The sequence below is a fragment of the Grampus griseus genome (assembly GCF_964374135.1).
Source record: "Grampus griseus genome assembly, chromosome: 14".
NCBI classification, from domain to species: Eukaryota; Metazoa; Chordata; class Mammalia; order Artiodactyla; family Delphinidae; genus Grampus; species Grampus griseus.
Genome location: NC_139008.1, coordinates 66732576 through 66758231, shown reverse-complemented (window position 1 = coordinate 66758231; position 25656 = coordinate 66732576). Strand labels below are relative to the sequence as shown.

Sequence of the window (25656 nt, the reverse complement as noted above, 5' to 3'; positions counted from 1 at the left end):
TTAAAATCAATGAATGAATTATGAACACAAGCAACTTTCCAAAAATAAGATCCAATGAGTTTTCCATACAGTTCTCAAAATTCTCTGAACTTTGAGGATTTACATCTATGTTTATAATTTTTTAAAAAGAGACAAGGGAGGGCTTCCCTGGTGGCGCAGTGGTTGAGAGTTCGCCTGCCGATGCAGGGGACGCGGGTTCGTGCCCCGGTCCGGGAGGATCCCACGTGCCGCGGAGCGGCTGGGCCCGTGAGCCATGGCCACTGAGCCTGTGCGTCCGGAGCCTGTGCTCCGCAATGGGAGAGGCCACAACAGTGAGAGGCCCACGTACCGCAAAAAAAAAAAAAAAAAAAAAAATTCAAACTGTACATTAAAGTATAAGAGGTAAAAATGTCCTTCTTCTATACTCCCTAAAAGGCCCCCTCCTTAGAGGCGACCAACACTAATAGATGATGCCTTTTTAAGGTTTTTAAACAAAGAGCACTGTACTAAACATACTATCCTACCCCTTGCCTTCTTCACTCAATAGAACATTTGGCAACCTCGTCATATCAGTTGACAAGTACATAAATCTATCCATTCTTTTTTTTTTTTTTTGCGGTACGCGGGCCTCTCACTGTCGTGGCCTCTCCCGTTGTGGAGCACAGGCTCCGGATGCGCAGGCCCAGTGGCCATGGCTCACGGGCCCAGCTGCTCCGCGGCATGTGGGATCTTCCCGGACCGGGGCACAAACCCGTGTCCCCTGCATCGGCAGGCGGACTCTCAACCACTGCGCCACCAGGGAAGCCCTATCCATTCTTTTAATGAGCTGCATATTATTCCATTGTATGGATGTACATAATTTATTTAACACTTGCTTTTATGAGGACTTTAGGTTGTTTATGGTTTTATGCTCCAAACAGTGCTGAAATGCACAGCCTCTGTACTCACTTTCTCTATAGCTATTAGCATCCGGTCTTGCTTTTTTCACACTTGACCTCATCTGAACGTTCCTACAGAGCATCCCCGTCTATACACTTTTACCATTTTTAACGGCTACTGGGTACTTTCTCACGCCCCTTGATAATGGATCAGTTTTTCTGGCTGCTCCCCCATAATGGGGAATTTTAGTTATTCTAAAATTTTTTGACCATCGGTTTGGGTCACAGCTGCTGGACCCCTCTGGAGCTGTGCTGAGGCCAGAGCACAAAGCCTCCTTTGGAACAGCTACATCTGCTGAGTCTGGCGCCAGACACACGCTGCCCATGCTAATTACAGCTACTCACCAGAGCAAAGAGCAGGAGCAAGGGCGAGAGGATCAGGGCGGTGAATGTATTGGACACCACCGTGGGGGGCCTCTTCTCCGGCTCGCGGAACAGGTGCTGCCAAAAGAAGACAGGCCAGGAATATTTTAAAACGTGCTCTTCCCAGCGGGGGCTGCCATGTATATGTACTAGGAACCAAACGCCAATGACAGTCAAGAAGAGGAAATGCCTCCCAGAGGGTGAAACTTCCTGGCCGTGAGTGGCCACTTAGCCTTTCGCCTCTTCTCAACAGGGGCTTCTGCTTCCAGAGGCCTGCTTCCAAAGACACTACACCAGTTCACTACTCCTGACCAACCCTCTTTTTCCCTCCAAGACATATTGCCATTTAGAGGTTGGAGAATGCAACCTATCAAGCAGCATTTGCCTAGTATCGAAGATGGTGCCCGGGTATCTGGATGGCTGGGGTGACACACCCAAGGCAGGACTCTGGATTTCATAATGCTTCTGGGTTCCTAGGATAGCACTATCATATTTTGCTAACCAACTTAAATTAGCTAACTGGCGTATAATAATTTAAAATTTTCTTGCTTGCCAGTGTCCAGCCAACCCAGCTCCATAACAAGGCAGCTCCTCCACCTGAGACTCCTGTTCCCAACTTTTTAACCTCAGCTCCTCTTTGCTGCCACTGTCACGAAGGGACTTCTAACATTGCCTGTGGCAGTCACTGCTGCCTACTCCAACCCTATAAATCAGTCAGCACCCTCTGTCATCATGCTTGTACCTTCCACTATTTAACTGCATTTGACATTCTTAAACGATGCTATAGCAACATCAGGAGGATTTTAAAAAAGAAATCCTACTACTCTAGCTTTTGGGCCCTTGTCCTTTTTCTAACAGTGAAATAAGAGTAAGTGGTCTGCTTGGAACACTTCAACATTAATTCAAATGGGGATTTCCCTGTTACTGCAGTATGATCATTTCTCACAATTGCAAACAGTCCACCAAGTGGCTCTACCTCAGTTTCTTTAACCAGTGCTCAAACTGTTTAATAATTATTGTTTATTTTGTGAACTGCTTCAGAAACTTTTCAAAGCTTTTCTTTTCTTATCTGTGAACTATTTTGATCCTCACAACAGTCCTATGGGCTGGGCTGGGCAGGGACTGCTAATATTTGTATGCAAAGAAAGTGAGTTCCAGGAGAGAGGAAGGGCTAGCCTAGGGGAGAAAAGCCCTGTTCTCCAGTTGAGTTGTCCACCTGTGGGCCCCTGGTCTATGCAGGAGCAGAGAGGAACAAAGCCAAATCCATGTGTGCTGTAGTATCAAGCAGTGATCTGAGGGCTAAACCTCCTGCATGTTTAGGAAAAACAGATTCAGGTTCTGATTTTGTCTCCAACTATCTGTTTTCTGGGAGCTGGTCAGTGGGCAGCTTGAGCCTGTTTTTTAAGCACTAGGATGGGGCTGATATTTGCCCTGACTGATCCACAAGATGGCAAAGACCAAACTATAAAACATCATATAAACAGGTTAAAGGAGGGGCCAGAGCCAGTGCCCAGGGTCTGCTGCCCTCTCTCACTGTGTCCACTTCACATTTCTCGTCAATGTTTAGTGAAGAACTCTTTTGGGATCTACCTGAATTTCCTGTTTGGGGGTGAAAAGGTTCTTGGACAGGACAGTCGACGGAGCATCTTCTTCAGGGAACCTGATGACCACATCAGCCTAAAAAAATAAATGCAGCCATTAAAGGCACAGGGGCAGAGAAGGAGGCGAAACTCATCAGCAGGACAGTATCTCCTAACTCACATCCAGGACCATAACTGAAAAAAGCTCCAAGCAGTCCAATCACTTCTGATCCATTAGCCGACAAACTGAGGCAGTAAAAATTTCAAGAACAAAATAAGTATTTGTTGAAAATCCTTTTTAGACCAAGAGTTCCAATTTTCTACTGGTCTGGTGAGCCCCACAGAGCTGCCTAATACAAAAATCCCAGCTGGTACTCAGGCTGTTACAGTTGCAATCAGAAACTGCTCCATGTCCCTAGGAAGTGTAATTTAGTCTCAGACGCCCCCCCCCCCCAAAAAAAAGAAATGAAAATGTGCTCTCATACAAAAAGCAGCCCAAAGTCCAAGAGAAGAAAAGGAGCTTTGAATACAACATAAGAAAATGCAGCTGCCCCTTTGTCTTGCAAAGGGAGCCAACCACTCAAGGCCTGCAGTTTGGCCTCTGCTACCTTTCCAACCTCACCGCCTACTGCTCTGGACCAGATTCAGGTGCTCCAGCAAAATGGACCCAACTCATATCTCACTGAAAGCACCTCAAGCTTTTCTGGAGGCTGTTCCCCCAGCAATCAATCTATAGTCCCCCAGATACTATTCTGATAAACCCCTGCAATTCTTCCCTAGTTCAAATGCCATGTCTTTCAAGCTTTCTCTTAACACACCAGTCAAAAGTGAGTTATGTAAGTGAAACACACTATGTAAACTATTAATACACCTTGTAGTTGTTGGTTATTAGTTAATTAGCATTTTGCATATCCCACAATTCACTGTCCCACACCATCCTGAATTGGAATTGGATTTCAAATCTTAGGCCCCTCCCTGGCCCACACTGTGAGGCCAAGCCATATCTCAAAGCCTTTACCTCATATCTATGTACCCCCCCCATAGTGCTTTGCTGTATTATGAAAACCTTCTTCTACTACAACTTTTATAGAAATTTGCTAGAACCCATGAGGGCAAATCTATGCATCAATCATTCCCTCAATCACTATTTATTAAACCCCTGAGACGTGCCAGGCCATGTGCATGCCCCTAAGACTACTAATGGGGACAGCACACAGCCCCTCACCTCACAATGCGTGCGCCCTGGGTGGCAGGGCGAGGCCAGGGTAGGGAGCCCATGCCCTGGAGAGGAGCTGTCTGTGTCTGACTGCAGCACAGCCACTCTTGCCTGGGTCAAGATACATGGAGGCACATACCACATTCCACAGGATTGGGTTCTTCAAAGTAGCATCTCCAATGATCAAGTAGAGAGTGTAGGTGCCGGACGCAGAGTCAAATTCGAGCTTTCTCTCAGAGGTATCCAGTTCAAACTTGTACACGTTCTTACTGTCCGGCTCCGCAACAAATACCACCTCCTGGCCAGTCTTCTGGTTATGGAGTCGGACAAATGTCTGGATAGAACAATAACGCAACCCTTCATCTGATAATTTCAAAACTCCCTCCGGGCCCAACATCAAATCAACAAGGCAGCAGGCTGTCAGTTCTTTCATCACAGTGGGAGCTCTGGGATCTGCCAGGCCTGCCCGAGAAAGCAGGAGGAGTGGCCGTCCCACCCTGCTTACTAGCTCAGAGATCAGAGATCACTTTTTGCTAGTATAAGAAATTTAACTTAGGGGTCCAGCCAATTCTCAACGACTTGTAGGCCGAATGCCCAGTTTGTGGATGATTTAAGCCCTTTGCTGTTGCTGTAATTTCTTCTTTCTGCCAGCCTTTTGGCCACTTTGCTGCCCAATTAACTTCTTCACCAGAGGGTGAAAAGAAGGGAAATGAGGTGGAACTTTAAGAAGCTCATTTTCAATTTCCTAGTGCCTCCAGCTAAAGATTTAGGAGAGAAGGCTTGGGGATTGATAGCAAGGCAGAGTTCTAATCGAGCAAAGCAGCCCAGTGTCAGAGAGAGCCTAGCTTGAAGACAAACAGATTTGGTTACACTACTAATTGGCTGAGCAGGTTACTTAACCTCCTTGAGCCTTGATTTCTGCATCTTTAAGATAGAAAGATTAACTTCTACATGTGGTATATCTATGTCAAGAGTCACAATAATGTAGGCAAAGCATTTAGCGTAGGACCCACTATATACTAGCTAGTCAACAAACATTTATCAATGATGGTATGAGTCTAATCACCTTATCCCCCCAATGGCCTAAGAAACTAAGGTTTCTGCAAATTAGAACTGCAGCAAAACTTAATATCCACTCAGCTTTTCTTTCAAGTGTTTCAAAATAAAGAATTCAACAAAGCAGGTAGATCGGTTCCATTTCACAGATCATGAGGCACGGAGTTTAAATGAGTTGCCATGGTCACAGAGCTAGTGCTGGATCCACAGAAAAAACACAAATCTCATTTGTTACTTTACACCTGGGCAACGAAGAACCACCATCAAAGTATTTAGGGAAAGAGGCCCAGAGCTGTGAAGCCTCCTGACTCCAGCAGTCTTGGCCAAGAATGGGATTTAGAAGCCTGGATGCCTGATATTCCTCCTGTCACAGCCAAGCACAGGCAGCAGCCAGGCTCATCTACAAAATGTCATCTCTACCTAGGAGGTCTGTAAGCCAGGGTTTCCAAAACAGAATCTTGGATGAGATGAGGAGTATTCAGTTAAAGTTATACTTCCTCACTAACTCTTCCTGCCCTAACCCTAATCCCACCAATTTTGTCTTGTAATTACTTCTCTTCATATTCTGTCTTCCCTTGTGCTGTTTCACTGGCAGATGTCATTCTGAGAAGGAGGTGGGAAGTGCTAAGGGGCTGAAAAGTTAGTCGTGGCTAAGTGGCCTGACCGAGCTCTCTGGAGCTTGGGTGTAGAGGGAGGAGAAGCAGAGAAGGGCCGGGACGGCGGTGCTGGCGGCAGCCACTCTGGGCCTGGGCACAAGCACAGTAGCTGCAGCTACAAGAAACAGAAAGCAAAAAGGTTTCCAAGTTGAGTCCACTCCCCTCCATGGTCTGTTTTGAAGCTGCCCCTCAGCATGGACACAAGTCCGCTAGCTCTTGCTGAAGTACTGCTACAAAGCACCTAAACCAAGGCCACTAGGTCCCACGTTCTTTCCTATCTTTCCACATTCAAAGTACTTCTCTGAACTTCCCTTTACAATACAACCGTGGATGGGGCAGGGCTCAGAGCAGTTATTCTCAATCAAGTGGGATGACAGAGGCAGGAAAGGAGGTGTCTGAGAGGACAAGGGCCATATCAGACTCTCTGGGGAAAAGATACAGTTTGAAAATCTTTTAAATAATAATTATCATTATGTTATATATGGAAAACAGAAATGAAGCCTATTGGTTTCATAACACGAGGGAGGCACGAGTTAAAAAGTGCTAGTTTTCAGATTCCTACAAAATCTGCTTTGGCCAGAACAAAAGCATACTTTGGGCTCACTTCCTAGGTTTTCCTTTTTTCAAAATTATTTTAATATATGTTTTTTAGTCAGAAAGAAAAAAGCCTCAATTAAGTGCTAATCTTCCTTAAATATATCTTTTCTATGCCAGCTAATCTCTTTAAAAGAAGAGTGCATTCCAGGTTCAGGGTTACAACCAGTATAAGAGGGGCAGAGTGTCATGTGGGAGAACCCGATGGATTGTCAGGGTTCAGAGTGAAGATCTGAAAGCAGGAATTCGGAATTTTCTCGACTCAGTGTTATATACCACGGCAACAACTATCGTGTACATCAATGTTTCAGGCCAAGAGAACCGTCTGCGCTCTTTCCTGACCTGGTGAGGGGTGAGTTCAGCACCAGTGTTCACATCTACCAGCTGGAAGAATAAAGCAAAGTTCTGGTGGCTGTCTGCGATGAATGTGCCCTTGGCTTTGGCTGGGTAGGTCACCCTGAAAGAGACATTTATAAGGTAAGTTTTCAGAGAGGAGGATCTGCAGATCTCTGAGACAAGAGAGAAGAATACAAACTTCACTTCACTGCCTAATCCTCCCTCTCCCACTTGTAACACTTTTCTGTTGTGGACAGAGTGGAGAATTGTCTGTGGCCTAAGGGCAAATTGGATTGATAAAGCCAGAACTGAGAAAAGCACAGAATAAACTTTCATCAGGGTCTGGGGAAAATGCTATGCGCAGATGCTCCAGGCTTTCACTTCAAGGACCTAAGGATATCAACTCAACCAAGTCAGGCACCAATGGGGCTCACATGTCCCCATGCAAGCTCACAGGCGGACTGGAGGGCTCTGGCAAAACCACAAGGAGAAAAAAAAAATCACAGGATCGACGTTAGCAGCATATGTGAGCAGGGTCGGGAGACTAGGAGGTAGGAGACGCAAAGGACAGAAGGGTATGTACAGTTTTTTCTTTTTTTTAATGCTGCATTTTTTTTCCTGGACGCCGTTTCAATTTATTTTTCTGCCTGAAATTGAGCTTTAAAAAGTCATTCTCTCAAAAGGCAGGCTTGATGAGAAAACTCTTCTTCTATCAGCTATCTCCTGGGACTTTAGATTAAAATGGCCAGGGGATACAAAACAAGCCAAGTGATTACAGAGCTCACAAGGGCCACATTTCATGTTTAGGCTTTATATTTACTTATGAGTAATGCCAACTCTTTATCTATGTAGAGTATTAAACTTTGCAAAGCACTCTTACAGACATTATTTCAGTGGATTCTCAACAGTGCTCTCATTTCCAATGTCACTATAAAAATATCCAAGCCAGAGGCAGAAAGCCTAGCCCTTCCACGTGACTTAAAAGGAATGAATGAATGCTTAGCTTCTAGTCTCTGGCTAATATCCCATCTTCAAAACAGCCTCGAAGGTTCCCCTACTTTCTTTGGCATCTATAGCCACCCCAGTTGAGTAAATTTGGGGTCTGAACTACACCCAGATGTCTAGATGCCCCCTCCCCCCCGCACCCAATGAGGATCTGGGAGAGAGCTGAGAAATGGCTTCATACAATGTTCTGGCCCAACTCTGATCAATTACTAATGGTTACCTAGAAGTCTGTGTTAAAAAACATTCTGAAATACTTCCCTGGAAGTCCAGGGGTTAAGACTCTGTGCTCCCAATGCAAGGGGCACGGGTTCGATCCCTGGTCGGGGAACTAAGATCCCACATGCCACATGGCGCGGCCAAAAAAAAAAAAAAAAAAGATTCTGAGTTCAGCAGGAACAAATGCTGTGACTGATCAGTGATGCCCTCCATGGACTTGAGAAAGGGACTCACAGCCCTAGCGCTGGGTATCTGCCATCTCACTTCTAAGGACCTGTGAGACGTACAACTGATTTCAGGCTCACTGTGGGCCAAAGAGAGTTGACATGAGGCCCCTAAAAGCAAGTTCAAGACTGTGAAGATAAAGAGATGACATCAGAAAATAAGTTAATACACTGCTTCCTCCATTAAGAAAGTCTTGTTTTAGGGAATTCCCCGGTGATCCAGTGGTTAAGACTCTGCACTTTCATTATCAAAGGTAAGGGTTAGATCCCTGGTTGGGGACCTAAGATCCCACAAGCCATGCAATGCGGCCAAAAAAAAAAAAAAAAAAACCCCAAAGAAAGTCTTGTTTTAAAAAGAATCGACATCTGAACTAAATAATGTGCTTGGTAACACAGCTGACTGACGCAGACTTACATTCTGAGGTAAGCTCCTTACCTCGCTGTGGACTGTTAATAAACAGTTGCTCAGGGACTGATCACTGATATAGACAATCCCCAAATTTGTCTGGATGCCAAGCAGCACCCTGATGCAGTGCCAGAGGAATGACAGCCTCTTTCATCTGGAGTACAAGCTGGGTCACTGCTGACACAGAAATGACATCTGAAGGGGCTCAGTGCCTAGGCATGCTCCTCCCAGCTCAAGCCTGGAATCTCCCTGTACCCAGGAGGCATCCCACCTACCGCGTGGTTTTGGGTGCAATGCTCTGATCCTTATCCACAGTGGAGAGATCAACATTTGTGATGCCAACTTCAGTGGAAATCTTGACTCTGAGCTAGGGTGAAACACAGAAGAAAATCGCCAAGTCAGCTGGTGAGTATACCAGGAATTAATATACATATCCAAATTTTTCTCTTACTTGTGAGTAAAGGCATGAAAATAATCCTAGGACAGGACTCTTCAATGATTTTAATAAAACTGACCCATCCCAGTAGTATTTCTACCTCTTCCATCTTGAGGCCTAAAAGTAACTCCTTGATTCTTATCCCTTCTTCCTTTCTTTGGCATTGAATGAATGGTATATATTAAAAAAGAAACAAAAAGAAAAAAAGTAGGTATCTTCATGTGTACTTTAAAATAAATAAGGGAGAAACTCCTTAAGTAGTAACCTTCAAATAATTTAAATCAACAAGTACTCAATTCTAATGACAGCTAATGTTTATTGAGTGTTTACTATGTGAAAGACACTGGCCTTCTAAACATTATCTCATTTAATCCTCACCACAACTCTAAGGTAGTGCTATTTCAGATGAGGAAATTAAAGATTAGAGCAATGAAGCCATTCACTCAAGTTCAGATAGCTAGTAAGGCAGAGCCAGGGTTCAGGCTCAGGCATCCTGACTTAGAGTCCACGTTCTTAGGCACCTTCCTGTCCAACTTCCCAGCCAACACTTAAGTTTGTGCCAAGCAGACTACAGGTCTGCCCAGGAAGATTTAAGAAGCTATGGCAGTCATCTCTGCCATCCACCAAGTACTTCTGCTTCTCCTTCTGAGCATGTGGCAGAAATGTACTTCCCTGCCCTCCTGGAGTCGGGTATGGCCATGTGACTGGCTCTGCCCAGAAGCGTGTCACTTCCAAGTGGAAGCTTAAGAGTCGGTTTGTGATTCTCTTCTCCTCTGACATGGACATAGACGACCTACAAAGGAGCTTGCTACTTCAGCCTGGGTCCTGGAGTAAGGGCAACGTGAAGCAGAGTCTCCAGCTGACACATTAAAGATACCTTGCATGGGCAAAAAAGAAACTTGTTTTAAGCCCCTGAGATTTGGAGTTTGTTACAAGCACAAACCAGTCCATCTTAACTCTTAGGTTGCTTTAATTCTATACGTTCCCTATAAACATTTTCACAAAGAGGGGCCAGCCAATGCTAGTAAACAAGAAAATTTTAAAAATTAGATTAAAATAAACATAAAATTCCAAAAGAGACAGAAAACATGCTAAAAGTCTACCTCAAGGGAAATTTTTTATTTAAATTTTTTATTTAAAATCTAAGTTTGAATGTGCAAATTATGCAATCCCAAGGCACTTTTAATGTGTAAACATATCTGTGAGACTTCCAAATATTTGATAAGCTTGAATGTAATGCTTAAAGAGATCCTTGCCACATACACTGGTTTACAGTCTAAGGATCGAGGCATAGAGAGAGAAGGCTGAGCAAATAATTGAAGGAGGGCTTCAGCATTTTTCTGAAGTGCACTATCAAGGTGTGAGAACCTCAAACCAAGGGCAAAGAAGAAAAATTTAAAAGAGATAAAGATAGCGATCAAGTAATTCCTTTTAACAGCCTCCATAATAACTATTTTGTGACAACAACCTCAATTATCAGGTTGAATAGGGGTGTTCTGTTTTGCTTAAAAAAAAAAAACAAAAACCCTAAATGTAAAAGACTACCAAAGGCTATAAGCATATTATTACCTCCTACTTTTGAATACACAGCTGCCTATTGGCAGAATTATGTTTAACATCGCCTGTCACTGAGTCCAGGCAACTGGGTGAATTATGGCAGGGGAGTGGGGGGGTGAGGGGTGGGGGGAGGCCATCAAGTTGAATAGACCCCAAGGGGAAAGCTGGAAACCTCTACTTTGTAACAAAAGCAAAGAACACAACTCTTCATAGAAGGATTACTTTTGTGTAAATAAGAAAGGATATGCATACATTCAATGATATGGGCATCCTTCTTTTTCAAAGTATATACAGTTAACTGTTACTAATGGATTCCTCTAAGGCAGCGGGTCCCCAACCATTTGGCACCAGGGACCAGTTTCATGGAAGACAATTTTTCCACGGATGGGGGTGGGGGTGGGGGTGGGGGAGTGGGCGGGTGGATGGCGTGGCTCAGGCAGTAATGCGAACTATGGGGAGCGGCAGATGAAGCCTGGTTTGCTTGCTGGTCAGCCGCTCACCTCCTGCTGTGCGGCCTGGCTCCTAACAGGCCGCGGAGTGGTACTGGCGGCTGGGGACCCCTGCTCAAAGGAGAGGGACTGGACTGAAGGGATGAGAGAAGGCTCTAATGTTTCATTATATACCTTTTTGCAGTTTGAATTTTTTTAACTACATGCATATTTTACTCCTATTTTTTTTTAAATAGGGATTGGGACTTCCCAGGTGGCACAGTGGTTAAGAATCTGCCTGCCAGTGCAGGGGACACAGGTTCAAGCCCTGGTCCGGGAAGATCCCACATGCCACGGAGCAACTAAGCCAGTGTGCCACAACTACTGAGCCTGTACTCTAGAGCCCGTGAGTCAAAACTACTGAAGCCTGAGCGCCTAGAGCCCATGCTCCACAAGAGAAGCCACTGCAATGAGAAGCCCACACACTGCAACAAAGAGTAGCCCCTGCTTGCCGCAACTAGAGAAAGCCCGCGCACAGCAGTGAAGACCCAACACAGCCAAAAAATAATAATAAATAAATAAATAAAAATAAAATAGGGATTATCTGAGCATTGGCATTGTGTGACAAATACTTTCTTCTTTATAAATGATTCTGTATTAAAAAGTACCACTCAGGGACTTCCCTTGTGGTCCAGCGGTTGAGACTCTAGGCTTCCAATGCTGGGGACACAGGTTCGATCCCCGGTGAGGGAACTAAGATCCCACATGCCATGCAGTACGGCCAAAAAAAAAAGTACCACCCAATAAATATGATTTAAAAGACAATCACTCTCCCTTTCAACAGATGAATAAACACAAACATGTTTAAAGACTTGTGTAAGGCTCCTCAGTGTATCCTAATTATAGTGATAAGGAAGCCATCAACTTGTGGGTTTTTACTTAGAATCCTGACTATAAACTTACAATAATAACACGGTCACTAAAGGCTGCTAATCAAGATTCAACTGTGTTTGTTCTGAAGACATTGTAAGCATTCACAGTACAGACACATGGAATAATGAAAGGGCAAACTGCAGTGAACTCAAGTCATTTTGGGTTTGCTCTCAGCCCTAATTTTAAAAGGCCTCCTAAGTTACAGCTTTCTGTGTTGCACAGAAACACCGTAGGGCTGTTCTTAAATAAGGAACCATTTAAAACAAGTCCTTCCACTCCTAAAATCTTATTACAAATGGGTCTCTGGAAACACTGAAAAGAAAAGCATTTTTATGCTACTCTCTTAAAGCAAATTGAGGTTTTTTCAAAACCCTGTTGTAAAGAGTTCAGAGTAGGATCCCTGTTGGTTAGCTGCTTCTTCCTTCAAACTAACACTGCAGGATTAGTTTTTATAATAAGAAAGGGACTTGTTTAGCCACTTTAAATGCAGCTAAACCTGCTTTACAGTGCATCAACTAGTCCTTCTTTTGCCTGTACTGCACACCACATACACCCCAAAAAATGTTTTAACGCCAGGAAATGCAGTCTTTCTGCTGAGAGTAATAACCTCCCTGTTTAGCTCATTACTGTCAAAAATGATGGTGCATTAGGGGCAATTAATGCTAACGACAGCTTCTAAAACCCATGCTTCCCCTGACAGCAAGTCCAATGTCAATGAGTGCTATTACAGGCCCTCCACACCAAACCACCATTAATGCACTCTGACCAATGTCAAGCATCTCCCAGGAGAGTAAACAGGACCTGCTGACCCGCTCTGAGGCTCTAAGCTTGACTATTACTGAAATTACAAAGTAAAGTTGCATATGTGACAGAGGTCAGAGCATGCACGTGCACACAGGCAGGCACACACACACAAACACATGCGCACACACACATAAAGCTTAACATAATGAAGAGAGATCTTTAACGCTTACTCCATCACTGGGAAGGAAAAGGACAGCAATGGCCTCTATGGGAGCTTACTATCATTGCATGAGTAACAGCTATTAGCCATTTCTGTTACTTTGTACTTATTTAATTTTTCCAACGACCATAGAAACGCTTGTGCAAACACCAGATTTGATGTAACAAAAAGCCAAGCTGTAACAATAATCAAGACAACATAGTACTGGTATAAGGATAAAAATATAGATTAATGGAATATAACTGCAACCATTTATGGTCACACTGATTTTTTTTTGTAGCACGAAAATAGTTTATTGGGGGAGCCCCGGAAAGGGAAAGGGATCGGGGGGGAAAGGGCTGGAATGTGGGGACTCTGCCCTATTCTCTTCAGGAAATAGAGCAAATGGGGAGCTGTCAGACAGTACCTGGGGTGCCAAAACAAGTCAACAGGGAAAGAACAGTCTTTTTGACAAATGGTGCTGGGATAACTGCACATCCACATGTAAAAGGAGGAAGATGAACCCCTACCTCACACCACATACAAAAATTAACTTAAAATTGATCAGAAACCTAAATGTAAGAGCTAAAATTACAAAATTCTTATAAGAAAACTTAAGAGTAAATCTTCATGCTCTCAGATTAGGCAACGGTTTATTAGATACGGCACTTAAATCACAATTAATGAAAGAAAAATAAAGATATTGGACTTCATCAAAATTAAAACCTTTTGTGCTTCAGAAGACAACATCAAGAAAGGGAAAAGACAAGCTACAGACTGTCAGAAAATATCTGTGAATCATATATCTGATAAAGAACTTGTATTAAGAATATATACAAAAAAAAAGAATATATACAGAACTCTTATAACTCAAGAACATAAAAAGACAAACAATGTAATAAGAAAAGGAAAGAAGAAGTATATAGATTAGGAAGGAAGAAATAAAGAGACAAAATAAAATATTTTTAATGGGGAAAAGACCTAAATAGATATTTCTCCAAAAAAGACATATAAATGACCAAATAGCACATAAAAAGATGCTCAATATCATTAGCCATCAGAGAAATGCAAATCAAATCACAATGAGATTCCATTTCACACCCATCTAGGATGGCCAAAATGAAACAGACAGATAATAAATAACAAGAGTTGGTAAGGATATAGAGAAATTGGAACCCTCACACATTGCTGGTGGGGATGTAAAATGGTGCAGCTTCTTTGAGAAAGAGTTTGCCAGTTCCTCAAAAAGTTAAACATAGAGTTATCATATGACTCAGCAATTCCACTCCTAGGCATAAACCTGAAAGAACTGAAAACAGGTGTTCAAACAAAAACCTGTACATGAATGTAAATAGCAGCATTATTTATAATACCCAAAACATGGAAATATCCCAAATGTCCATCAAGTGATGAATGAATAAACAAAATGAGGTATATCCACACAATGGAATACTAAATTATTTAGCCATAAAAAGGAATAAAGTACTGATACATGCTACAGCATGAATGAACCTTAAAAATATTATGCTAAGTTAAAAACACAAAAGGCTACATATTTTATTATTCCAGTTACATGAAATGTCCCAAATAGGCAAACCATAGAGACAAAAAGTAGGTTAGTAGTTGCCAGGACTGGGAGGAGGATATATTCCTATAGCATAAGGAGTGCCTACAAATAGACACAGGGTTGCTTTTTGGCGGTGGTAAAAATGCTCTGGAATTAGATGGTGGTAGTGGTTGCACAACTCTCATCTAAATATACTAAATATGTTGAATTATATACTTTTACTGGGTAATTTTATGGTATGTGAATTACATATATCCTCAGTAAAGCTGTTATTTGAAAGAAAAAAGGAAGCTACTTTGTGTAGGGTAAAAGGCTCACCCCTAGAAGATGAATTACCATAGTTCTAAGGGCCTTGGAATGTGGGGAAACATCTTTAATGTTTAGACCACTCCATCCTTTTCTTCTTTTAAGTGGTCTGAGATGGAAGCTAAGCACTGAAAAAATAAGATTTGGTCTCTGCCCATAGGGAGCACCCAGCCCAGTGAAAGAGCAACACTTATAAGCAAACAATAGTAATACAATGCAGCAAGAACAATTATGGACAGGGTGTAAAATACTACAGCAACAAAAATAAACCAAGTAGACAAGCCCTAAATATACGGGGAAAAAAACTTTAAAACTGTTAGAAGACAATATTAGAGACTATCTTTTTTATCTTGGAGCAGCGTAGAATTTTTTAAAGACACAAAAAGTAAAATCTAGGGAAAAAAAGACTTTTAAATTAGGCTTCATTGAAATGAACTTCAGTGCATCGAAAGATGCCATAAAGCAACACTGAGGGACAATGTCTGATGCTTATAACTAGGGATTTACTAATATATATAGCTCCAGAATATATGTAGCTCCTAAAAATCAATAATTAAAAGACTAACAAACCAAAAGAAAAAGACAACAGATACACGACAATTCACAGAAGAAGAAACCTAAATGGTCCATAGACACAAGAAAAGATGCTCTATCTCACTAGAAACCAAAGAAAAACATTGAAACAACAAGATAACCATTTCCTATCCATCAGATTATCCAAACTCATAATAGCAAATACTGGTACAAATATGAAGAAAAGAGCAATTTGGCAAAACCTAATAAAGCTGGAAGATGAACATACCCTACGATCCCACAACTTCATTCTAGATAAACAAAATGTGCATAAGCAAACGTACTAGGATATTCACAGCAGCATTGTCTGTAACAGTGAAAGTCTAAATGTCCAACAGAAAATGAATTAATAAATCTGATGCATTCATAAAAGGAAGACAATTTTATGAAAATTTTTCATATTTATCCATACAGCTCTAGTTCTACGTGCGTAAATATGGCTAGTTGTCTTTAATATTGAGTGAAAACAAGCAAATTGCGAGAGGATACATATAGTATAATGAAGCATATAAATTTTGGTAAGATGGAAATCAATGCAATAAATTGCTTAAAAATACATATGTAGCAGAAATATAAAAACTGGCATTGGAACATACACCTCAAATCTGGGGAAAGAGGAAGAAAAAGTGAGGAATACACAGAGAGCTTAAATTCAATCTACAGGGCTTTATTTCTTACCAAAATAAAACAAAGGAGAAAAACATAGCAAAATGTTAGGGCTTGAGGGAGATGAGTGGCCAGTAGGTATATGACAATCATTATATTATTCTTTGTTCTTTTCTGTATCTTTTAAATAGTCCAAAATAAAAAATAAAATAAATAAAATCCTATGGGAGCACAGATGAAGGAGCAATATTTGAACTAGACCTTACAGAATGAGTAGTTCAGCAAGGGAGGGGAAGAACATTCTCCATGGAAGAAACAAGAGAAGTCCAAAGGCTTTACGTGTACTGGGCACATAAAATGTGTATGAGGATGAGTATGTGGTCAAGAGCAGCTAGAGCTGAGGGGATGGGGATGCAGCCACAATGAAGGATGCGCATGTGCTCTGTGGAGGACCTTCTAAAGCCACAATGAGGAGTCTAGACCTTATTCACAGGCAATAGAGAACCAAAGAAATGTTTAACTAGGGGAACACTGTGATTTTATAATTCTAGTGGTGTTTACGGTGCTTATTAAATGGAAGGGGCAGAGACTGAAGACAGTGAAACTGGCTGGAAACTACATATCTACCTACTTGGGATCTACCCAAGTAGGAAAACTGGGGCTGAAGAACAAAGGAATCATGCAACTTAAAGGAATCATTCCACTTAAAGGTGGAATCGACATGGCGACTGACCAGAAGTGGAAAGAAAGGAAGGGTTAAGAATGGCTGTGATGTATGGGTATGGCACTTATATTGGATATGTTGTTATCAAGATTGTATAGGTAGAAGGAAGGAGGTTTCAGGCCAAAAAAAAAAAAAAAAAAGTTTGCCTTTCAATGTGCTCAGTTGCAAATAAGGCCCCTTAATGCAGGAAACTAAAATTGAAAGAATCTGGATTTTCAAGGTTCAAGGTACACACTACAATCATTTCTATCCAAATCTTGTGTTAGTGAATGGAGTAGGATCAGATGTCTCCTGCCCAAAAAGGTCAGACATGAGGTAGAGAAAAGGCAGAGAGACTAGAGTTCCAGAAAATATCCTTTCTGCCAAACTTTTAATATAAATGTTTAATCTAACTATGTTAAGTAATGCCCCACTTTTGAAAAGGTCAAATTTTCTAGCTGCCTTGTCCTTTCAGTAAAAGAAAGTGACATAGGGGCCAACCTGAGGAGCTCTCCAAAGGCCAAATTTGGGATAATATGAGCAAAAAAAATAAAAGATGACAGTAATGGATTATAACCTACAGAGTAAAATAAGTATCCATGAATCCAAAGTATTATACGTAACTGAATAACTAAATGCAGGGGAAGGGGGACAGCTTTTTCTTACAGTAGAATTCCAATTAATAATGTAGAAAGAATGAAAGAGAAAATCACCTCTTGGCAAACACCACATTAATAACTCTTACAGGCAAGATCATCAGGATATTTGCAGAGTCTCAAAATATCACTCCACCGGACACTTAATTATAAAGCAGAAAAACAGCAACTTTACAATGGAGAAACCTAGCAGACACCACCTTAACCAAGTGATCAAGGTTACCATCACCAGCAATGAGACATATCAACAGCATATACTGCCTCATAGGATACACTGAGAAGGAGCATCACTTTTGGTGTATTCTCGCCAAAAATGCATGACCTGAATTTAATTATGAGGAAACATCAGACAAACCCAAAGTGAGGGACATTCTACAAAGTAACTGGCCAGTACTCTTCAAAAGTGTCAAGGTCACAAAAGACAAACTATCCTAAATTGGAGGAGAGTAAAAGGGCATGACAACTAAAGGAATATGTGATCCCAGGTTGAATCTGGGACCAGAAAAGGGACATCAGTAAGATACCTAGTGGAATTTGAATGAAGACTATATAGATTAATAGTATTGTATCATTATTAATTTCCTTGTATTGACAATAATATTACAGTTACATAAGATGTTAACATTTGGGGAAGCTGGGTAAAGGGTATACAGGAATTCTTCATATTATTTTTACAACTTAAGATTGAAATTGTTTCAAAATGAAAACGTTTCATTAAAAAAGAAAAGTGAGTGGAAAATGACATTTGAATAGTGAAGAAAATAGCTGTCACAAACAGCATATATTTAACTATTCGGGAAAGGCACTGTACTACTTCAAGTTCCCCTGACCCAACAGAATGCATGACAATGTGGTCAAGCAGGTGCAACAAAGACACAGTGGCAGAAACATTAAGAAATGACAGCAGTAAGGACAAAGTAATATTATAAATAGGCCAGGAGCTGGAGCTGCACACAGCTCTGCAGCCTCTAAGCTAGCTCAATATTCACTAGGGCACAGTGACTAAACCAGTATTGTGCAGGGGATCCACCCAAGCACAGACAAGCTGGAGGTTTTGGACAAGTTACTCTACCCCTCTGGGTCTCGTCTGTGAAATGAAGAGGACTCCACGCATCTGCTAGGATTGTTGTAAGAATAAAATAAGCAAAAGCACATAGAACTGTACTGTTCATGTCACAGGCTTTCAATGAAGGGTTCATACTTATGATCCTAAGCCAGAATAAGAAGAGGTTAAACCATATCCCACAGTTTAAAAAGTAGGAAAATACGTAATTCATCTTAAATAAACTTCTACCCAAAAAGGTTAAAATGAAAGCTACAGTGCCTGAAGGGGCAAACTTCAATTAGCTAGGAAAACCACTAATGTGAAATACCACATTCCCACAAAGCATCAGGTAAGTGAGGCATAGCTTTCCATCCTTAAAGCCACGTGGATTGGGGCTTCCCTGGTGGCGCAGTGGTTGAGAATCTGCCTGCCAATGCAGGGGACACGGGTTCGAGCCCTGGTCCGGGAAGATCCCACATGCCGTGGAGCAACTAAGCCCATGCGCCACAACTACTGAGCCTGTGCTCTAGATCCCGTGAGTCAAAACTACTGAGCCCACGTGCTGCAACTACTGAAGGCCACGCGCCTAGAGCCCGTGCTCTGCAACGAGAGAAGCCACTGCAATGAGAAGCCCGCACACTGCAACGAAGAGTAGCCCTCGCTCACCGCAACTAGAAAAAGCCCACGCGCAGCAGCGAAGACCCAACACAGCCAAAAATAAATAAATAAATTTTAAAAAACCACGTGGATCTTCAACAAAACTAGAGTCAGCTAAACATCTGAAACATAGTTCATTATGAAGGATTACCAATTTTCTTTTGTACTTTACCCAGACAGGCTCACTATGGTGCTACAGGTCACTTGATGCTTTTGATCCCCTAATTAGCATCAAGCACTTTTCTAAATCTATCATGGGGAATAAAACAAAAAAAAAATTTTTAATTAAAAATAAATAAATAAATCTATCAAGGCCAACCACAGAAAACATCTCAAGAATATTTATACCTCAGTGGAATTATGGGTGATTTTAATTTTTTCTACTTCCTAAATTTTATGTAAGATAGTAATGCTAAATTATAATGGAAAATGAACAATTTACAAATAAAAGAAAACTTGCTATGATCAAGTTCTTGGCTAAGTCTGTCAAACAGCACAGTTCAAACCTATCCCTCTCAACATATTCACGTTAACTTGGTCATAAGTGAAGTCAATATACCAGATGGTTAATGCTATGTGCCTGTTTGGTCATTTCCTTGTGTATATTAACATGGAGATGGGGACAACAAGAAAAGCACTTACCTCTACAGTATTTGCAATATAACGGTTGTCACCTTCAACTTTGACAGAGAAGTCATAATAGCCACTGGAAAATTTGACATTCACAAAGTTTAGCTCAAAAACATCCCTGTTAAGAATGACAGTGGGGTTAGCAAGAACTCACATAGGAAAGTCACAAATATAACAAACGGCCTACAAAGTGAGGCATTCCTTGAGATGGTCCAGGGCTGCACCACTTCTTCACTTTTCAACTTCCCACCCGCCTGGGCCACCTCCTGCTCAGTTACAGATTATAATGAGGGGCAAACTTCAAAACGATCTAAAATGACCTCCTTTTTCAAGTCTCGAAAGTCTTCTTTTCATTTTCCCCCCTCTCAGCTCCTAAAAATCCCACCTCCTTCGGGTAAGTCTTCCACAACTAAATGCAAAACAGCTAAGTCTACAGTAGGATACCAATTACGTTAAAAAAAAACAAAAAAAGGTAGAAATGTTCAAAGAGGTTGGTGTAGGGTAGTATAATTGTAGGTAACTTTCTGCATTATTTCTACTTTCCTGTGCTTTGTGAATTTCCTAAAAAGGATACATCTTATTTTTAATTTAATTTTAAAATATTAATTTTTATTTTAAAGGGGAAAAAAAGGTAGAGAATTCTTAACTCTAACTACATGGCAAAACCCTCAATGTCATTTACCATTCTACTGATCATTCGTAAAAATGATTTTGCTTTTCAGCCGCATAGCACAGGGATATCAGCTCAGTGCTTTGTGACTGCCTGGAGGGGTGGGATAGGGAGGGTGGGAGGGAGGGAGACGCAAGAGGGAAGAGATATGGGAACAAATGTATATGTATAACTGATTCACTTTGTTATAAAGCAGAAACTAACACACCATTGTAAACCAATTATACCCCAATAAAGGTGTTAAAAAAAATGATTTTGCTTTTTAATTTCACATATTGCCTATGTATCTTTACAACTGTGTAAGAAATGCATTTTCTCTCTAAAACTCAGTTCCCAATCTCATTAACTTACTAATTTAATACTTAACGAAGTTTCATATAAAAACTGACCCTGGGCTTCCCTGGTGGCGCAGTGGTTGGGGGTCCGCCTGCCGATGCAGGGGACGCAGGTTTGTGCCCCGGTCTGGGAGGATCCCACGTGCCGCGGAGCGGCTGGGCCCGTGGGCCATGGCTCCTAAGCCTGCGCGTCCGGAGACTGTGCTCCGCAACGGGAGAGGCCGCAGCAGTGACAGGCCCACGTATCGCAAAAAAAAAAAAAAATTGACCCTTAATTTTTTAAAAAATTTACATAACAATAACACAGCCACTGAAGATAAGACTATAGAAGAATAGTAATCCTATGGGGGAAATGTTCATGACATATTATTATAAATAAAGCATAATCCTAAATTTAGGTAAATTTGGTTTTATGATCTTGGTAATAACCACATAAATCTGGGTTATACTGGCTGCAGGCTAACTTTCCAAAACAAGTATATTGGCACCCTACAGAGATGTGCTCAGTTCTTACCCCACAGGGGTGAACGATGTCTTCTGGAGGACTGTGGCTCTGGAGGCAACGGATTTAGCGTGTTCTAGTTTAACAGTGGCCTGAGTCAGAGGCTGGGACAGAACATTGGTGACCTGCAACTGGAAATAAATTTTAAAATTGTCTGTAGCAACAAAAGCTGAGGGAGTACAGATTTTGCTTCTAGGGTGGGTGCTTCATCCACAGGGAGCAAGCTCTGCCAGGAAAGAACCATCTTGTTTTAGAAAACCATCACTGGCCTTTGGTCTACTATCTATGGGAAATCAAATACAGGAAAACACAATTAGTTTGGGAATGGGACAGATTACAGAATGTTAGAGGTGGGGAAGATCTTAAAGATGATCTTACCCAATGATCTCATTTTTCAGATGAGGAAACCAGAGCCCAGGGAAACGTAAGGACTGGCTCCAGATCACACAGTTAATGATCCCCTGATCTACCCACTCTACTTCACTACTACAGTATCTTTAAAAAACAAAATTATTAGCAAGAAAAATAGGAAGGTATGGGCAATGGGAAAACTGAAGTAATACGGATAACACAGTAATAACACTCATTTGTTTAAAGTCGACTATTTGCCAGATACCAGGCTAGGCTCTTATATATATCCTCCCACCGATCGTCTGAGACATAGCAGAATCTATCTTTATTTTACAGATGAAGAAACTGAGGCCACAAAGAGGTTACAAGACTGCCAAAGGCCACATGGCTAAGGACTCAAACCCCAGCCTACCTAGCTTCAAAAGCCAGTATTTTTTTCTACTTTGCTCTCTTAGCTCCCCCTAACTCATGGTGAACTATGCTAATCAGGTTAGTTCTCACCCCAGTCTTTGCTGAGGGGATGTGACTTGTAGGTAGGGAGAGAAGAGGCAACTTTGGAATACGGGGCACTTCTTCAGGAGAGTATCTGTAGGGTCCTCTGAAGCAGAAGAACTTACGGAACTGTCCCATGTGGAACCCGTGTGTTTAGACATAAATAAAATGCTAACTTTTTATAAAGATTTTAGCTTATTCCTGGTTTCCAAACAATAGCAACAAATGCCTCATTATGACGAATGGAAAACTCTAAACATTTTGTGTGCATTTTGCTCTATTCAGAGAGTTAACACACCAAAACAGTCCGTGCTTATTGCTGAGTGAGAGGGATGGCTATGTTCTGAAGAGGCAGAAAGATACACTGTCGGCTCCAAGGAAGAAGAGACCTGATATTGATTTTAACAACTATAAGTACCAGAATTACCTGGGAATTTAAAACGCTGTCTTAAAATAATATATTTACAAAGTCTGGGTACTGGAAAATACATTTTAGAAGTAAGACTTCTCTATACATCTGTACTTACAAATCCAGAAATGCAATTTTCTAGCACTTAGTTTAGTTTAGTGAAAGCTATACTATTTAAAATACTCTGACGGTAATTCCCTGGCCGTCCAGAGGTAAGGACTCCACACTTTTGCTTGAAGGATTCTGTGACTAGTTCACCCAGTGGCCATCCCCATTTGCTCTTCATTTAAGGGGTCTGTCCTCACGGGGGTTACAATCAGCTGTGTACCAGTCTTTGGATTTCTGGAAGGCTTACACTGGAAACAGCAATCAGAGCAGCGCATGTGGGGCATGGAAGTCATACCCGTAGGACAGCCTGTTCCTGAGTGTAGGAAGGAGAGCCCTCAGGCACAACCACAACAGGTACATGGAAGCGATTCTGGGAGAGTGCAGCGGCAGCAGAGGCCACACTGAAGGCTTCTGAGAGTGACTCAAAGTTCTTCTTGCTGAAGATGGCATTCATTAGCTGGATGACCTGATCCTGAAAGAAAAGGGAAATGCAGCAGTCAGACAGGTGGCCAGCCACCCCTCCCTCCCCCCCGGCTCAAGTCATTCCTTATCTTTTTCTAGGCGTTCACTTGGAAGGTCTTTTAGCCAGTAACCCAAATTGGTAGGGGTGGGGGAAGCACATATTCTGCATTTAAGCGTAAAACTTGAATTTGGTTGTTTTTTTCCATCTTCTAGTACAAACTGAAATTAATGCATTTATCTGTCAACCATTTATGGATGCTTACTATACAAATGCAAGGTACTTCTAGATAACTACTGAGATATGAAACTATATTATAAAACACCTATAGCAGTACCCATTTGTTCCATACCTATATGTGCCAGGCACTGTGACAGGTGCTTTACAAGCATTAACTCAAATCTTGACAAAAATCCTGAAAAGACTGATGTCAATCCTTTCCAAATAAGGAAACTGAGGCTAAAGGAAGTTAAGTTACTCCTACAAGTTACGATGGAAAGAAAAAAAGCAGGACCCAAATTCACATGTAGGTCTGTTTGTCTCCAAAGTCCTTCCACAATAAAATATGTCCTTTCTTGATTTCCCTCACCCTCCCACCCAAGCTCCCTTCCTTGCCAACCCACCTCTAAGCAGTATGCTGGGGCTAAGTTGGTGTTTACAAGACCAAACTTCACAGCCAAAGTGTACATTAGAAAGAAACTAAAATAACTCTCCATTAAGAACTAATGGGCTGCTTAGAGGGGAAAACGGAAAGCAATTTTTTAAAAAAGTAGAACCTAAAAGGCATTATTAAAATTCTAGAGGTTGTTTGCTTAAGAGGAAACATTTTCCACTTCAATCAGTTTCGTTTTTTAAAATCTACCGTCTAACAAAAGAGTTCCCTGTTCCCGAAAGTGTTATTCACAGTCGACATGAAATAATTTTCTTTAATTGTACCAATTACATTTTCCATCAGTAAGCTGTTGACATGTTAAAATGGGGGAGTGTTCACCAGAATCGTTATGTCAAAAGCAGTGACAGCAAAATTATCCCAGCCAAATACCTGGTTAGTAGCAGCTTGGGAATAAAGCAAGAAAAAGTTTAAGTTGTTTTATGTAGAATATCGCCAATTCATGTACTGTACTGTGTATAGGAGAATCCCGAAATGATTTGTACTATAAGACCCACATTCTTGCACTTTCACCCGTAACAGAAATTTAAATAGAGTGTGGTATCTCTAGGTCTCCTAAACTTAGGATGAAGGAAAAGACAACATAAAAAGGCCAATACATGAATAAATTATTAGATCATATCCTCCAGAGAAAATACAAAATTAATTCAAATTACTCAAGACAGGTAATTATTTACTGTTTACTTGAAACTCAGCACAGAACTCACAATGCATTCATAATTCACAAAAGAAGTGCAAGTTCTGACTTGGAACCCAAATCTTTCCTCCTAAAATTAAAACAGCAGCAGCTTGTATTTTAAGTCCTTTAGATCAAGGGTTGGTAACCTTACAAACAAGTGGTACAAAGAGGGTCCTACTCACAAGACTTCCCACACACATTCCAACTAAAGGTTCTTTCAGGTTAACAAGCTCCTCTTGAAAGAAAGAAAAGAATTAACTCTTGGTGGATGTCTGGTAGACACACATGCCTCTCAGTGAACTATGTCAATCAGCACAGATTAGCTCAGACTTAGGCACTGCTGAGGGTCAGTGGGGAGAGAGCAGAACAGGCAATTCTGAAGTACAGGGCACTTCTCAAGAGAAAGAGGATTTGCACAGGCCACCAGCATGGAAAGCATTCATGAGACAAGCAGTAAGGAGCATCAGGAAGGAATGGGAGGTGGATCGAGAGTAATACACTTGGCCTTCTTGCCTCTACCTCATGATGTGTCCGTACGCCATTTAAAGCAAGTATAACAATTTCTTTACACGTCTATCCCACTGACAACCAGTTTCTCAGGAACAGGCTTTACATTTTTCTGTTTCTCATTCTCAATGCCTAACCCAAGACACCCCAAAGCTAACTGAATTGTCCTCTCTGAAAAAAGCTTCCCTTAGCAGATAAAGCCAACAACGCCTTTGGTTTTCACGCCCAAGAACTGTTATATAGACAGGCACCTCCTTAATGGATGGCTCGGTGCCCACGTGGTCCATGAGCTTGTAGGTGGCAGCCAAAAACAATGCCGTTGTTTCCAGTCCCTCTTCAAACTGAAGATACACACCTCCCAGTTCATCCAGGCGAGCAACAAGGTCCTGGCACAACAAAACAGAGGCAGAATGGAAGTCAAGTGATAACAGAGATGAGACGTACAAACCACTGTTACCCCAGTGCAGACGGTTTTGAGAAATCTCACTCTAAGTCTGCAGACCACTTCAGTCACTTAGTGCTTTCTCAAAACAGGTGCTTAGGCAGAGAGTAACGTATATCATATAGGCATCTGAAGAGAACAGTATCTTCTGCAGCTCTCGGAGTGCTCCTTCCCTGACCCCTTCAACTCAAGCCCAAGCCCAGGAGTCATGGCACTGAAGGCACCAACTGCTCTGGGCAGAAGGCCAGTGGGCCCAGCCACAGTTCACCCTGGAAGCATCATGACACAGATGGATTCGATGGCCATCCATTTGGAAACAACCTCCAGAGCAGAGCATTTCTCTTTCTTATTCAATGCTCTAAAGGATGAAGAGAGACATACTGCTCTCCTGGGCAACGTGACGAGGCAGCTAATGTGCCTGT

At 41.7% G+C, this 25656-nt stretch overlaps 1 protein-coding gene across 2 annotated transcripts in view; it reads right to left on the bottom strand.

The window, feature by feature from the left end:
• Window positions 1-25656, bottom strand: part of RPN2 (ribophorin II) — a 52929-nt gene that overhangs the window by 7083 nt on the left and 20190 nt on the right. For both annotated transcript variants that reach the window (XM_082669492.1, XM_082669493.1), the window contains exons 6-14: window positions 25044-25178; window positions 22772-22948; window positions 21129-21247; window positions 19622-19727; window positions 8845-8936; window positions 6725-6839; window positions 4216-4410; window positions 2871-2957; window positions 1263-1358 (exon numbers count right to left, since the gene is read on the bottom strand). In XM_082669492.1, coding sequence (XP_082525618.1) covers window positions 1263-1358; window positions 2871-2957; window positions 4216-4410; window positions 6725-6839; window positions 8845-8936; window positions 19622-19727; window positions 21129-21247; window positions 22772-22948; window positions 25044-25178 — 1122 coding nt within the window. The remainder of the gene's footprint in view (window positions 1-1262; window positions 1359-2870; window positions 2958-4215; window positions 4411-6724; window positions 6840-8844; window positions 8937-19621; window positions 19728-21128; window positions 21248-22771; window positions 22949-25043; window positions 25179-25656) is intronic.